The following is a 17554-nucleotide window of genomic DNA, read 5'->3' as shown; positions in this document are numbered from 1 at the left end:
GAGGGTTCCAGAGTCTGGTTGTGCCTACGACTAAGCATCTCCCACCCTAGTCAAAACCACCACCTTCTCCCAATCCATATCAGTGGTTTGGTTCCTGTGAACATTTCAATTATTTTACTTAATGTTTAATTCCCTAAAAGTGTTTGCTTTTTACATGTTTTTGTTTCTGTAATCTTCTTTCATACAGCATATAGTCACCTCGAAGTGTCTGTGTGAGTTCAAGTTGCGAGTATGTTTATCTACTGGGCTGCTATAGACATCTGGAATTGAGGCTGAAGGCAACAAATGTTTCTGACAGCACCAGTCGATAGGTCTTAAAGATAGGCCTGAGAAGGTTTAAAGACCAGCAGGTGGTGATTCCCCTCTAACACAATCAAGCAACACAAAAGTGAGCCCCTGGGTCTGGAACTTGAACGGAGTGCAGGGGAATCCCTTTTAAAGGACGGTTTCCCTCACCCACACGTAGGTGACATGCTTCATCATAAGGTCAACTCCTCACACCACAAACCTAGTCGCAGTGCGGGCTACAACCCCCTCACTGAGAGGGAAGAGCTCAGGGATGTTTTTCATGTAGAGAAGAGGTATCCTAAAACCTTAAGATTAGAAAGGTGTGGAAGGAGTGAAATATGAGGTGAGTGTGAGCTAAAACGAACTCACTGGAATGCCAGAACAAATTTTAATAGGACATCCAGAGATCAGGATTTAAATATTAGGTTGTGGCAGGAGAATATAACCTGTCATAGACTGGTGATGGTCAACATGTCTCAGCCTGGCACCCTCCGTAGAGGTGTAGCGGCTATCTTCAGGACCAAATGTAAAAAGTGAAGTGAGTTAACCATGCATACCAAACTCAGTAGGTGGTTACAGAAGCATACAAGCAGCTAATGGTATAGTAACCACTCAGGATTGCCGCTGGTCAGCGTCTTCCCTGAAAAGAGACAAATTGTTAGATAAACATTGTATAACACACAACACCACACACTTGCTTATAGATCATCACTTTACATGCTGTAAATGCAGTCATAGCCTAATACACTATGAGTGACTCTCTGAACGCTTACCTGTATTATCGGGTGAGCTAATGACACCTTAACCTCGTCACACTCACTTGAGGTGGGATCCAGTTCCTATATGGGAGGAAAGTGGGAATAAACACTTGACTGTAAAGTGCAGTCATAAAATATACAAAAACACACAGTTGACTAGATGTAAATTCAATTGTGTAAGCAAAGAATGAGAGGTCTTGTATTAATGTAAGCACCCGTAATTCTGGCCGCGGTAGAAGTAATGCAAAACTATCTGATGGGGAAACGTATGAAAGACTAGAGGACCTACTTGGGCCCTATTCTAGCATCAAGGTACTTAACCAAAAAATTGTCATTAAGAAAATTGTACACATGACATGGTTACTAACCTATTGCAAGGCTTTACTTGTATTATTAGAGGAAAAAGCAGTCCTAGACTCACAATGATGTTTAAACCCACCTATGGAAAAGGCCAATGGGTAAACTTGTCAAGAAGCCAAATGGAAAGAAAAAGGGAGAGTACACCATCTAGACTGTACTACTGCCAACACAGAGCTCCTTCATTGTTGCACTAAGGACACTAACCTTAAAATACACAACCCCCTCAATGCAGTGGCTCCCTGCATTATAAAGAAACTGCGCATCTGTCACCCCACCAAAAATAGTAAGTGGTGCGCACCTATAAAAAAGGTGTGATGATGCCCCACTCAGCTGTCATTGCAAAGGTTAAAATGTAAAACTAGTGACCAGCAAACCGTTGAGAAAACTACGTTGCCACAAACAAAGTAGAGTGTGTCTGGAAATGTCCTACAATTGGAGCCCATAACTCACTGGAGTACGTGGGTGCTGGGGCTTCTGTAGAATGTAACAATACAGCCCGACCCGGAAAGGGCGCAACCATAAGGGATAACTCGTGTCCCATACATGGCTGCCATAATGGAGCCCGTGGGCTCGGGTATACCTATGAGGGTGAGGTTACAAGATACTAAAGATGTCCTGCGTGCACTAGAGGACCCGATAATACAGGTAAGCATTCAGAACAGTCACTCCTATACTGTATTAGGCCACAACTGCATTCACAGCATGTACATGTGGTGATCTATAAGCGAGTGCGTGGTGTTGTGTGTTATACATTTTTTATCTAACACTTTGTCTGTTTTCAGGGAAGACGCTGACCAGCGGCAAACTTGAGTCGTTACTATACCAATTAGCTTTTTGTATGCTTCTCTTACCACCAAGGCTAAAACATGTCGACCATCAGCAGTTAAATTCTCCTGCCATTACCTATTTTTTTTATCCTGACCTCTGGATACCCTGTTAGAATTTGTTCTGGCTTACCAGTGAGTTAGTTGTAGCTCACACTCACCTCTCAGTTCACTCCCTCCACACCCTGCTAATTTTAAGATTTTATAGGATACCTTTTCTCTATATAAAAAGTTCCTTCCTCTCAGTGAGGGGGTTGTAGCCCACACTGTGACTAGGTTCTGGGTGCGAGGAGATTACCCTATGATGAAGCATGCCACCTATGGGTGGATGAGGGAAACCGTCCTTTAAAAGGGATTCCCCCGTACTCCGTTTAAGTTCCAGACTCAGGGACTCACTTTTGTGGTGCTTGATTGTGTTTGGATAACATGCAAAAGTATAAGAAGTAGGTACCTAGCTGTCGAAATTTTGACTGGCTGAAAGTAAAAGAAAATACAGTGCTTACAGGTGATTGAGTGGGTTCTGTGTTTGAAGAGGTGAAGGGAAGGAGATGCTAGAAAGTACATGTACAAGAGAGTGAAAAGAGGGCGCTAAAAAGAAAACAGATGAAGTGGCACATATGCAGATGGAGGATTTCAGAAAGATTTGTGGAAGAAAAAGTATATGTGTTTAACCAAGTGATAGACTGCAGAGGAAAGTGACTGAAAGAGATTAAACAGAAGTGATTGTCACATTCAGAAGACCATTAACCCGTCCTCATATCTTGGTAAGGTTTAATTTACTGTCTCATGTTTTCAGATTGTAAACATTTTCAATTCAATGATTCACAATGAGATCATTGTTACTCAATTATCTGATACTACCTTCATGCACTGGCAAATTAATGGGTCTGGCATTTTTTAGGTGCATGTCCGTTGTTGTGTGATATGTCTGGATGCAATAACAGAAAGCTCACAGAAAGGCACCAACATACTCTTCTGGTTGCATTCTATGGGAAGTATAGAATTTTAGTTTAAATGTTTTAAGCCATGCCCTTCATTATTAGGTCACACCTCTTGGAGAAGATTCCTTATTACATTTCTGAGGCTGGTCCTCTTTTAGAGAACCCCACTTTTTTCAACCCCCTTAAACTCCAGTGTAGAAATACACACAGAGGTATATCAAGGGTACACTGGGCCTAAGTACAAGCAAGCATAACTCTCTGTTGGATAGTAAGTTCAGAGAGCCCTCATAGCCCTGGGCATGATGCCACTGCACCTGCTGCACCTTTGATTGCCACTCCCCTGAATACATGTACAAAAAACAGTAAATAATGTATTTGTCATTGTTAGACTGTATTTCATTAAATTAATTCTTCTTGAGATACCACACTGTGGCTATCATAATTCACATCACGCAGTACAATCGGAAACCGATTGCCCTAAATTACAAGTAAATGATCGTTAACACCTATTGTTTGTCAATCATGTGATATGAGATACAGCATTTTAAATAGCATTGCTTTAATTTTTCAACAGATGAAGAATCTTTACTCACCAATCCGGACTTATATGGTAACGTGCTGCTTTTCCCTTGCATGCCTTTATTTCGCTCTTATAAAGAATTGTACTGCTCAGAAAAATATTAGTCTGCCCTTAGAGGGAAATGCCTTTAGCAACTTCCGCCTTTGCCAAGAACCGATCTTAGTGTCAGTGCACAATTTAAGCCAGTGGTTGGAGGTGGGCCCACCGGTATTCTTTTTGGGGACCAGGAGTTATTTTTACTCATCAGACTTTGGCCCAGAACAAGAGAGAAAGAAGCAGGAATAGGGGAAAGAAGGGGGAAATGAGATCGAAAATCAGTGATAGGGATGAAAAGGAACCTACGAGTGTAATGTTTATGGGAAGGGACAATATATTGGGGGAAGAAATAGGCATGAGCTGAAATAAAGACTTGACAGTCTTTTTATTCAGCAACCCGACATATCAGCAGTGGCGCCAAAGGGCTTTTGAGAGAAATGTGGGACGTCAATTATTCTTTCATAAATTAATGTTATGTGAATTGGTAGAGTGCAGCTAATCACCCATGAGGGTATTCAGGTGCTGAGTAGGGGTGGCCTGAGGGGGGAGAAGGAGATCATGCCTATTTCGCCTGGAAGAGCCATGTCTTGAGGTTCCTTCGGAAGTCCATGAGTGGGGTGTGCGGAAGGCGTGCTCTTGCCTGGGAAGCAGATTGAAGGTGTCTTGTGGGTTGGTAGAAGTTTTTAAATTTTTTTTATTAGTTTTCAAGTTAAAGACAAAACAAAAGGCATAATGTGCCAACTTACAGCCAGTCAGATCATATCAGTGAGACAAAAAACATCGAAATTACAAAGTTTTCCGCAGTCCCGTTCTTTTAACAGTGTTATACTACTATAGATCTCTCAGTCATATACATAGGTATATTGCAATTGTCCAAAGTACATTCAACAATAGAGGCACCAATAGTAAAGTCTAGCACATCAAGTTATTAAGTGGCTCAACATGTCGTATCTACCACACATATACATCAATAGTCTCTCACCCCTCCACCCAAAAATATTAAGTACAACCCGACCATCCGTACAGTGACCCCAAACGCTCTATACCATTCTCGCCTATTCTACAGCAACCTCCCCATGCAATGTTACGCCAACAGCAGCTACCTTCGACCACTCCAAAAACGGTCCCCATATGTCCTTTGGGCGGGATGTGGATGGCATCTGCTCCCAAAAGAGCTGCAGCTGAGTATGCCCATAAGTCACGTCTAGTAGCCAATCCTTAAACTTAGGCATCAGTTTCGTACCCCAACGCATCGCGACCTGTCTTCGTGCATATAACAGTAGGAGAGCATGCAATTTCCGCCTCTCTGGCACAGTGTCTCGCACATACACCAATATACCCATCATAGGAGAGGGCTGGTCAGTTCTGCCAACTATTCCATTTATCGCATCAAATATCTCACTCCAGTATCTAATCAGGTGCGGACACTCCCATGCCACATGCAGAAAAGACGCCCTGTCACAGCCACACTGCCAACACCTAGCATCCTCCCTCAACTTCTTCCGGTGCAAACCAATCGGAGTCCTATAAGATCTGTGCAGGAACTTGAAGTGTATCAATCTCAGGTGGTAATTGGGGGGAGATTTGTCAGTTCACGACAGCAAAAATCCCATTGCTCCTCAGTTATCTGCGGCTCTAGTTCTGCATTCCAAAGCATCAAGGACTGTGGCCGCACAACCGGATAAGACGACTGCATGACCGTGCTCAGCCTCGTAATCAATTTTTTGGCTGTTGCCGCCTTAAGTGCATTCTCCAGGGGCAACAAAACTGGGGGGCATCAGGAAACTCCGGATCAGCGCGCGCCACAGGCAGTTCGCAGCTGGTGATATAAAAACCTCTCTGCAAACGGTACAGTGCCCTCCTCAGTATCAACCACGGGGCCTAAAGCGTCCCTCCGGATACAAGTCTTCAAATGTACGCAGCTTCAGGACCGCCGTTAGTGCTCTATCTACACCGTTTTCCATGCATGCCAACATGGGATTACACTCAAGTACCATAGAAGGCGCATATAGCGTCCGCATTCCCGCCCTTTTCTGCAATTCTCGCCAAGCCCAGCACAACGTCCCAGCTGTATCTACATCCTCCCGCAGCCTGCTGACTTTCCGGTACAACGCCACTGCCAACGGTGTCGAAGCCACTGCATCCCTCTCGACAGCCACATGTGGCTGAAATAGAGTCTCGTGCACCCAGAAATGCAGAAACTGCGCCTGTGCACACAATGCATACAGATGCATATGAGGGGCACCCAACCCACCCTGCTTCAGCGGAAGAGTCAAGAGATCCCAGGACACCCTGGCCTGCTTTCCAGCCCACACCAACGACAGCATCTGGGTTTGCAACAGTGTAAAGAAGTGTTTCGTGAGTGGTATAGGCACATTTACGAAGAGATACAGGAATTTAGGTAATATCACCATTTTTGCTAGGGCCACCCTTCCCGCCACGGACAAAGGCAGCCTCAACTAAGTATCCACCTTCCCTTCAAGCCAGGTGTACGCTCGACCAAAGTTCAACGTCCATATATCTTGGAGACTTCTGCTTAGCCATACCCCCAAATACTTAACCTCATGAGCTTCCCATCGAAGTGGGAACTCAGATCGTACTTCTCTCTTGCCATCCGTCAGGGGGAACACTACCGATTTAGACCAGTTTATAGCCACTTCAGCAAATCCACCAAATCTTATGAATTCCCTCAACACTGGTTCCAGATTCACCTCCGGTTCAAGAATGTGAAGTGTGACATCATCAGCATATAGAGAGATAACCAGACTCCGTGCACTAAAACCTATTCCCCTGGCGGTGTGGTGCTGCCTGACACGCGCAGCCAGCGGCTCCATAGCTATCGCAAACAACAAGGGCGACAGCTGACATCACTGCCTCGTACCCCTCGATATCGGGAAAGGGGCTGACACCATGCCATTCACACGAATGCGGGCCCTAGGCGCTTCATAAAGTAGCCGAATCCTCTTAAGAAATAAAGGGCTAAACCCCATGCGCTGTAGCACCAAGAACAGGTATGACCACTCCAGAGTCTCAAATGCCTTAGTGGCATCCAAGAATATCGCAGCAGCCTGCATAGTAGGGTGTAAGTAGTGTATGACAGAGAAGAGCGTCCTCAGATTATGCAATGTCGATCTCCCCGGAATAAATCCCGACTGGTCAGGTAGCACAATCATCGGCAACAACGGTTGAAGCCTATTAGCCAGCAACTTAGCATATATTTTGATGTCAACATTTATCAGGGACAGCGGCCTATAAGAGTCTAACTCAGTCTCCGCCTTATCAGGCTTCAAGAGCGTAATAATCATAGCCTCCCTCATCGACGGAGGCAGAATCTTAGTCTCCAGTGCTTCCTCATAAACTGACAGTAGCTTAGGCGCCAGTTCCTCAACATACGCCTTGTAAAAGGCAGTTGTCAGGGCATATGGGCCCGGAGCCTTATTTAGGGGTAAGCTCTTAATCACCTGCGCCACATCCTCCTTTGTCAGGGGCAAGTCCATATATAATCTGTGAGTATCATTGAACCACGCCAATGCAACCGAGTCCAGGAACTCCGACATATTGGCAGGATCAGCCTCTCCAGCAGATGTGTATAGCCTTGTGTAAAACTCCCTAAATGCATGCAAAATACCCTTCTGAACGTCTTATTGTCTCCCCCTCTGCATTTGTAACCTCATGCACATAGGTAGCACCCCTCAATGCCGAATCATACTTGCCAGGGTCCGTCCCGGCCTATCTTCCTCTCCATATTGCCTGGCTTCAGCATACTTTCCAAGGAACTTAACCTCTCCAGCAGCTTCATCTTCAAATTCTAGCAATTTTGCCTTCAAGAGGCCTGCAGTTTCAACATCCGCTTTCAAACACCACGTACGTTCCAACTCCTTGATCTCAGCCTCTAACTTAGTCAGTGTCCCCCTTGTTGCCTTCAGCACCCCAGCTTGTCTCGCAATGCATTGACCGCGAATAACAGCCTTAAAGGCATCCCACAGCGTAGCCACAGATTTCATCGACCCCTCATTGGTCTCAAAATATAGCTCTATATCCTTCCGGATTTCTTCCCTGAAGGCTTCATCTAATAGAGCGTTCTGAGGGAGACGCCAAGTGAAGGCTCTTGAGGGGGCCCGGGCAAAACCAGGCAGAGGAGGCAGTGTGCATGATCCGATAGTGAGCGCGCCATATGGGCAACCTCCACCGTCCATGTGGCAACATCCCTTGAAACCAGCCAAAAGTCCAACCTGGACCAAGCCTGGTGCTGTGTGGACATACATGTGCCCTCCCGCAGATCTGGATTCCTGTCCCTCCATATGTCAAGGAACTCCCCATCAGCCATTATATCAAGGAGGGCAGCGCGTGTCCTAGGGTGCAGCGACCCAGCCGCGCCTCGTCTATCCGCCACCTCAGACAGTATTGCATTAAAATCCCCACCCCATATCACAGTATGACAGCCCAACGCTCTCATCTTGGACCAGATCTGGTGAAAGAACTCAGGACAAGCCACATTTGGCGTCACCTTCACCCCACCATGCCAGTCAGCAGCACATAGCGTCCTTCTGGATCAACATTTGACATGATACATTTCTAATCCAACCCCCTCTTAATAATGATAGCGACTCCCCGTGCATAATTAGAATAAATTGCCGAGTGGACCTCCCCCCATCTATTATGCTTTAGCCTCTGCGACGGTGCAACATTCAAGTGCGTTTCCTGTAAGAAACATATATCAACATCATGTCTCGTTAAATATGCATGGACTAACCTTGCTTTCCTACCGTCATTTAGCCCCCTTACTTTCCATGTTACAATGGTCAATCTTTGTGCATTAGGTGCCATTACAATACAATAAACACAGACCTACGTGCTCTTAATTTATGACAGCCTCCCAGCAGTCGCACTATGCCAAATGCATGATCAAGACGTCCTGGCTTAAACAAAACAACACCCCACAGTCCAATCCACCCCCTTCCCACACCAGCCCCACAATCAGGTTGTGACATACCCCTCCCTTTTTTAACCATTGCAAACATAAACAGTTCTTTGTGGGAACCTTCCCAGGGGGGCGAAAGTAAACTGGCTAACACCCCCACTTGCGCAGGGTGATCGGGAACATACAGCCAGTGCAAACCATGTACCACCAACCTCAGCAAGTATAACCAGTATCAAGAAATTACAAATTACGAGGGATCTCAATCAAATGCAGTCCCACTTACAACAGCCTGCCAGAGTCTCCCCAGACCAGAGCACATCAACCCCACCCACCGGGCAACAAAATCAGCAAAGCAAACATGTCAAAGCCAAAAATTAGCAGCAAATCAGCACTTCAGTCATTGTCACTTAGCCTTCCAGCATCAGACCCCTCCGCAGCTGCTTTCTTCTTGGCCCCCTTGCCAGCAACATGTTTCGCGAATTTCAACGCTGACTTGGCGTCTGTGAAATAATGCGACATGCCCTCATAAGCCACCTTTAGCTTTGCTGGGTACAGTAGGGAGTACGGAATCTGTGCCTGCAATAGGAGCCGCTTTGCCGGTAAAAAGTCTCTCCTTGCTGCCTGCACCATCGGGGTGAAATCCGGGTAGAAAGAAATAGTGTTCCCTTGATGTGTGACCTTTCCCTTCTCTCGTGCCAATCTCAGTATCGTGTCCCTATCTTGGTAGTTCAACAGTTTGATGAGTATGGGACGGAGCCTACCCCCCACTGGTGGTTTCGGGCCAAGAGTCCTGTGCGCCCGCTCAACAGTGAACACCGTCGAAAGATGCGGATTAAACAGAGTATGCAAGAGGTCAGACATGTAGGTTTCCATTTTTGACATAGCTGTCGTCTCCGGGATTCCGACCACGCGTAGGTTGCTCCTCCGAGAGCGGGCTTCTAAATCGTCGTTCTTTTCCCGGATCACTCTCAGCATCTGATCCATATGAAGCAGTTGTTCCTTCGTTTCAGTCTGATACTCATGGGCCTCCACCTGTCGGTTCTCCAATCCGTCCAATCTCGTCTCATGTGTTGCCACTTGCGTTTTCACTGCATTCAGCTGCTTGGTCAGGGTGTCCAGTTTAGAATCAATACTCTTTAGGCTCGAGCGCATTTCCAATATTTGGGTTTTTACATCTTCGTCTCCCGTCCCAGTCTGCATCTCTGTCTCAACCCCACCCTGCGCTCCTTCAGCTGTCTCAGCCTGCCTGGTCGACCGCTGTGGGTCAAATGTAATTTTCAATTGTTTGGGATCTTGTTTGCCCATAGTTCCCCCACAGCAGAGGACGTCTAGCAGGCCACTTGTTGTACACTGCCACTCAGCTCTCAATGGATTGCACTTCTCAGCACAGTAGTACTCCACTAGGACAGTCCCGGTATTCACTGCTCCACCACCTCTCTTCGCCTCTCTGGCATGCCCCGGCCTCCAGTAGCCAGCTTGACCTAGGCAAGCAGCAGGATATGCCCCCACGCCACCCACAGGCAATCGTACCTCCTCAAACAGCTTTCAGCCACCTCCACCAGCCAGCATATACTGACCGACTGTATCTTGTAAGGAACCTCAGCTCCAACAGCGCAGGCACTGTGTCCCAGGTATGCCTAGTTTCATGCGGCGGTAATCACCAATTTCGCTAGCCTGCGGCTCTCCATGGGCCTCTCAAGCCCAGACTCTGCCTCCGCAATGCCCCAGAATGGCTCTTCGTTACCTCAGAGGTCGTCTCTTTATGCACTCTCAGACCCCCTATCCTCGTTGGCCAGCGTGGTTGTCACCATGCAGGGACCCCACAGTCTCGACTCCACAGGGCACTGCGCCGTTTATGCCGCGATATCCAGCTTCCGCCGCAATTATATGAAGCCCCAGGGCACCGCCATAACTCGCAGTACCAAACTTGAGGGCCGCAACTTGTATTGTTATGTTTGCCTGCCCCAGCCAAAGCAGCGGTGCAGATCAGCCCTCTACATATGCCCATTCAGTACTTGCTGTGGTCTGGCCTCTGGTTCCGGGTCTCGCAACGTAGGGGGGGCTTGTGAATCGTTGTGACCCTTCATCATGGTGGCGGCCTGCAGACTCGTGTGCCGCCCGGGGCTCAATTCCAGAAGTGAGGCTCCAGGCACGGCCTCAGCAGCCCCGCCCACACCGGTCCTGCCATTCCGATTTCAGTCGCAGCTCTCACACGCAATATAACCGAAGCGCTTCTCCTCCAGGCACAGCACTTTGAACCCCCTCAGCCGCCAAGGTGATAGAACCGGTCGCACTGCGGATAAATAGAGGATTATTGTCCCGTTCGGCGGAGCTCGCCTAACAATCGGCCATCTTGCTGCGCGGTCAGCCACGCCCCCTGGGTTGGTAGAAGTTGAGGTGGTCTTTGAGGTAAGCTGGACCGATGTTGTGGAGAGCATTGTAGGTAGGGTGAGTAGCTTGAACTTACATCTTTCCTGGACTGGGAGCCAGTGGAGATTGTTGAGGTGTTAGATATGTGGTTATTTTGCATGATGTTCAGGATGAGTCTGGCAGCAGCGTTCTGGGTGGTTTGGAGTCAGTGAGGTACATGGGCTAGGAATATGTTTTAAAGGGCGTTTCCGTAATCAGGTCTACTTGTGATAAGAACCTGGGTGACCATTCATCTAGTTTTCAGTGGGATCTACTTGAAAATCTTGCATAGCATTCACAGCACATGGAAGTATTATAAGGAGACAGCGTTGATCTGTCTGCTGCTGTAGAGGTTGGTGCCCATGATGATCCGAGGTTCTTGGCATGGTCCGCTGGGATTTGTGGAGGGCCAAGTTTGGACGGCCACCAAGAGATGTCCTGGGGAGTGGATGCTGCCAAAGTTTAGGACTTCGGATTTGTCAGTGTTGAGCTGGAAGAAGTTGTTTTTCATCCAAGCAGCAATGTTTCTCATGCAACTGGTGAAGTTTGTTTAGGCAGTGCTGGTTGAGTCGGTAAGAGAGATGATGAGCTGTGTGTCATCGGCATAAAATACTATGTTGATGCCATGGGCTCTGATGATGTCTGCCAGGGGTGTCATGTAGACATTTAAGAGTATTAGGCCTTCGGACGATCCTTGAGGGACGCAGCAGATGAGTTTCTTGGGTTCTTAGGTGTAGGGGGTGTCTAACTCATTGAGTTCTCTCAGTGAGGGAGGAGGATATCCACTTGAGGACCGGTCCACAGGTTCTCACGTGCTAAAGCTTTCAAATGAGTGACTGGGGGGAGACCATAGAGAAAGCTGTGGAGAGGTCGAAGAGTTTGAGTCAACTGTTTCTCCTTGCTCGAGGATACTTCTGATGTCATTGGTGGCCACAAGGAGGGCGGTGTCTGTGCTGTGGTTGGTGTGAAAGCCTGATCGAGAGCAGTCTAGGAGTTGATGGAGTTCAAGGTGGTTTGCGAGTTGGGTATTGATGGTTTTCTCAATGACTTTAGCTGGAAAATGCAGGATCGAGATGGGCCTGTAGGTGCTGAGGGTGTGGGGGTTGGCTGTTAGTTTCCTCAATACAGCATTGACCTCTGCATTTTTCCAGCAAGACAGGAAGGTGGCAGTGGTTATGGAGGTGTTGATGATAGTGGTGAGCTTGGGGGAGATGATGGTTCTTCCAAGGTTGTATATGAAGTTAAGGTATGGGTTGGAGGGGGCTCCTGAGCGGATGCTGTTCATCAGGGCAGTGGTTTCTTCATTCAAGAAGGGCATCCAGTTGCTTGGATGCTGTTTCACAATGAAGGAGGTGTGCATCTGGTAGGAGGAGTCTGTATCCGTATGCTGTAGGTCAAATGTGTTGTCGATCTTGGAAATCTTCTGTTAGAAGAAGTTTTGAGCGGTCATTGCAGAGTGTTTGGGATGGGTTGATGTCATTGTTGGCTGCTGCAGGATTGGAGAACCCCACAATGGTGAAGATTCCTTTGCTGTTGTCGGAACTGGCTTTGAGTCAAGGAGTTAGGTCCTTTTTCCTTTACATAGTTGTTGGTAGTAGAGTTTGAGGGTGAATTTGTATGTGGATCTTGCAGTGGGGTTTTTGTCCAGTCTCAATTTCCTCTCATGTTGTTTGCAGTGGTGCTTGGACTCCCTGAGGTTGTTTGTGTACCAGCTTGATCGTTTGTTGTTTTTGTAGGTCTTGTTTCTGGTGGGAGCGATGGGGTTGGAGCAATCAGCGAGCCATTTATTAGAGAGTTTCCCGGTGTGGTTGGGTGGGAGTTCCTGTAGGGTGTTGCTTCAGTTGTCTTTGTACATTTTGTCCTAGTGTCTTGATTGTGCTTTGGGTTTTTCTGGTGGGATGGCTTGTTGGGCGGGTATCTGGAAATGTATGATGTAGTGGTCGGACCATGTGAGCAGAGTCATATGCGTGGTGTCAATATTGTTGTTGGAGGAGAAAATAGAGTTGAGGGTGTGGCCTGCTGTGTGTGATGGCCCTTTGATAAGATGTGTGAGTCTAAGATTGCTGAGGTTGTCGAGGAGGGCAGTGGAGTTAGGTTCTGTGGTGTCTTCGAGGCTGAAATTGAGGTCTCCAAGGAGGGTGTAGTTGGTTGATCTGGTGGAGAAGGGAGCAATAAATTCTGCGATTTGGTTGTAGAATCCGGCTTGGGGGCCCAAGGGATGGTAGGTAAGGGTGGTGTTGTAGTCCATTTGTATTTTCAAGTGGAGGTGTTCCATTCAGTTGGTATTCAAGTACGTGGAGGTGGTGCAGTCAATTGTGTTTTTGTAGATAATCGTGAGTCCTCCGCATTGTTAGATTAAGCACTGCTTAGTGTCAACTGCCTGAGAGGTCAGGTTCCAGTGTGAGAGCAAACCTTAAATAGAACTATCCTTAATGAGAACTGCCCTTTGAGAGAAAACCCCTTAAAAAATTGATCACTGGTGAGGCATGACCATAGCGAGTGCCGACATTGAGGGAAATGTTTTAAGATTAATTTTCATTGCTAGACAAACTAGAGATGGATTGGAGGATGTAAAACCCTGTCCCCTGTGCAAGACATCCCTGTTTCTCTCCCTGGGTTTGTACAGGACATTTTGAAGCTCAAGAAAAGTGTAAAGAACTTTATCTTTGCCACTGGCCCAATTGTGCAAGTTCTCAATGCCAATGGTGCCCCTTCTTAAGTTAGCCTCACTTTAAAGTCCAGTGATAAAAATTGAAGACTGTCCATCTGTCTCTCCCAATTTGTAACACAATACAGAAGAATAAATAAGCAGATCTAGACTAGAGGTGCCTCCTTACCATCCTCTTGCCTTATCCTGACTCAGGAATTAGTAAATGGATGTACTCAGGTTCTTAATCAGAGAATTTACACAACAAAGTCTTGTTGTGTAACAATGGAGGGCAGATTTAGGACATCTTGTGTGGGTTAGTAGTTGACAAGTTACACATATATATATGTGGTATTATGGGTATTAGTACGACTAATAAGATCCCAGGCATGTGCAGACCAGTTCACAAAGTATCCATAGATACGGTCGGCACAGATTTGACCATGACATCTTCTAGTATTTGTACAGATAATAGGCAATCATAAATCTTTGTCTATAGTCCAATGACCTATGTGCCATGTAAGGATGTGTTTTCAATGTTGTTGCATTATTACCGATTTGCAAGACATCAGGGAAGTGTATGCATTTTAAAACTTAATTTGTTTTTGTATAACATCCAATGCACATATCACTTTATAAATATGATGCTTGGGTCACGATATTATATGCCTGTATATAGTTAATTACAAGTGTATCATGTGGAAGTCAACACATTTTTATACAACATATGAATAATGCATTGTGTAAAAATGGCGCCTTCAGAAACATTTCGTTAAGGACTACATGTGAAATCACAGTCCTTTGTTTATGTTTACTTTTTGAAATGAAATGGCACGCTTTTGTGTGTGAAAACTGTTTTTAAATAGCGGTTACTCAATCACTCCCCATCACTGAGCAAGGACATGAGGTCCGATACGCGTCTGATGGCTTGCACCACAATGAAATAAATATTTTGAGAAAAATGTGAAGACTGACTCGGGCTAATTTTTGAAGTCTGCGTACCTGTCGGTGCAGTGAAGCACACCCGGCACAAGTTGGATTGTTATATATATATATATATATATATATATATATATATATATATATATATATATATATATATATATATATATATATATATATATATATATATATATATATATATATATATATATATATATATTGCGCTCGTACAACCTTGTATTCCCAAGGAAGAAATGACAGCACTCGGGGGGTACCTTCACTCACACAGTAGTTTTATTAACTACAAGCGCGCCACAGACGCGTTTCGGCTCTTGGCCTTCGTCAGTGTGTGTTTTACACATGAACAACCGGTACATAATATAGATTGCAAAGTACACAGGTTACACCTCTCAGTCGACATCGACAGAGGACCACAACTCTCCCAGCCATCGCGGGCGCCATCTTGTAACGGCAAAATATACATACATTTATGTTCGCAATGAATGTACTGCACGTAATCATACCTACAGATAGGTAAGTATGCGTAGATGGGAGGTGTTATTCACCATACTAGTGGATTTTTATACACTGTTTGATATAGCCGTGGATCGGCAATGGTCCCCTAAAACAAAGAGAAATTACTCTATGTGCAACCTGTAATGCAAAGTTGTATACATCAATAGATAAACCGTAAACGTATCATACAAAGTGCAAAAGGGTGAGGGGTACCAAAAGAAAACGTGAAAATATGCCAGTGGTGTATTATAATCTAGTTACTGTTAACTAAACAAGTAACATAGGAAACAAAGAGCCTTTCGAATCCTATTAAAGTGCCACTTATCATGAGCAATGTATATATAAACAAGATAAAAAAGATGAAAAAGATCAATAGAACTTCTGCATATGTAGATTACATGTGGGCTGGAGAGGCAGTTTGTCAATTCATCTTGATAACCTCCCCCACACGCTTATACAGAAACATACGATATATATACACACACACGCAGTAATAATATATACACTGTGACCCATATTTTAGCAAAAATAGAATACAGTTAATTATAGGAATAGCCATGTTGTTATTTGCCTAAATGAACGACCATTTCTTCCCCACTGTTCATCCCCTTGGGCCACTTCGTGGAGAGATCTATAATGTAGCGTGACTCAAGTCTGCGTAGTCGTCGCAGACGGTCACCCCCTCTAGCATTGCTTTTTATGGTATCAAGACCAAAATACTGGAGCTGATTGCGATCCCTGTTGTGTTTTTCGGCAAAATGCCGGGCAACTGGGTATGCCTGATCGGCTTTGTCGATGGCTCTTAGAGGTTCTAAAATCTGCAACTTCAGCATATTGATGGTGCTCCCTATGTAGCGGAGGCCGCAGGGACACACCAAACAATAGACAGCTAGGGGAGTACTGCAGGTGATAAACTGTTTTATGTGCAGTTTTTTGCCGGTGTCTTGATTGTCCACTGAAAGTACTCTTTTACTCCCGGCACACGCTTTGCATTTCCCACAAGGGAAGAAACCACTCATAGATTTTAAGGTATTACTTTTAGGCAGTGGTCTCTCCAAGTGGCTGGTCACCAGATAATCTCTTAGAGATCTAGTTTTATTAAAGGTTATCAGAGGGTGATCAGGTAGGTCGTCTTTAATGGTGCTATCCGTCTTGAGAATATGCCAATTTTTTCGCAGCATAGATCTAAGGTCGTTAGCTCCAGCAGAAAAAGGGGTTATTAGCCTAAACTTTCCTGTGCCGTTGTCAGCTTTCTCAATGGCAGGTTTAGTGGTGATTAAGGAGTCTCTAGGGATAGCCCTTACTTTCTTCAAGGTGTTTTTCAGAAGAGACTCACCGTACCCCCTGACCTAAAATCGAGTCACACACTCATTGGCTGCTTCATCAAAGTCTTCTAATCTTGAACAATTCCTACGGAGCCTAAGAAGCTCTCCGTACGGAATGCTCTTGATTAGTTGGGGAGGGTGGCTACTGCTGGCAAAAAGGGTAGAATTGCCAGCGGTTGTTTTCCTGTGTAGAGCTGTTTGAATCTGCTGGTCTTGTGAGAACACTTTCAGGTCTAGATATTCAGCTGATGTCGCACTTACTGTCCCTGAAAAATGTAAATTATAGGCATTACTCTATGTGCAACCTGTAATGCAAAGTTGTATACATCAATAGATAAACCGTAAACGTATCATACAAAGTGCAAAAGGGTGAGGGGTACCAAAAGAAAACGTGAAAATATGCCAGTGGTGTATTATAATCTAGTTACTGTTAACTAAACAAGTAACATAGGAAACAAAGAGCCTTTCGAATCCTATTAAAGTGCCACTTATCATGAGCAATGTATATATAAACAAGATAAAAAAGATGAAAAAGATCAATAGAACTTCTGCATATGTAGATTACATGTGGGCTGGAGAGGCAGTTTGTCAATTCATCTTGATAACCTCCCCCACACGCTTATACAGAAACATACGATATATATACACACACACGCAGTAATAATATATACACTGTGACCCATATTTTAGCAAAAATAGAATACAGTTAATTATAGGAATAGCCATGTTGTTATTTGCCTAAATGAACGACCATTTCTTCCCCACTGTTCATCCCCTTGGGCCACTTCGTGGAGAGATCTATAATGTAGCGTGACTCAAGTCTGCGTAGTCGTCGCAGACGGTCACCCCCTCTAGCATTGCTTTTTATGGTATCAAGACCAAAATACTGGAGCTGATTGCGATCCCTGTTGTGTTTTTCGGCAAAATGCCGGGCAACTGGGTATGCCTGATCGGCTTTGTCGATGGCTCTTAGAGGTTCTAAAATCCGCAACTTCAGCATATTGATG

The 17554-nt window shown here is 45.4% G+C and overlaps 1 protein-coding gene across 1 annotated transcript in view; it reads left to right on the top strand.

Annotated features, from left to right (window-relative positions):
* LOC147750992 (uncharacterized) overlaps window positions 1-17554 on the top strand; it is a 540733-nt gene that overhangs the window by 78939 nt on the left and 444240 nt on the right. Inside the window, exon 3 of the mRNA XM_086931993.1 lies at window positions 3746-3833. Coding sequence (XP_086788119.1) covers window positions 3746-3833 — 88 coding nt within the window. The remainder of the gene's footprint in view (window positions 1-3745; window positions 3834-17554) is intronic.

This window comes from Lissotriton vulgaris, chromosome 1_1 (assembly GCF_964263255.1).
Source record: "Lissotriton vulgaris chromosome 1_1, aLisVul1.2, whole genome shotgun sequence".
In the NCBI taxonomy this organism is placed as follows: domain Eukaryota; kingdom Metazoa; phylum Chordata; class Amphibia; order Caudata; family Salamandridae; genus Lissotriton; species Lissotriton vulgaris.
The sequence above is the reverse complement of the archived record's forward strand: the minus strand, read 5'-3'. Positions and strand labels throughout refer to the sequence as shown.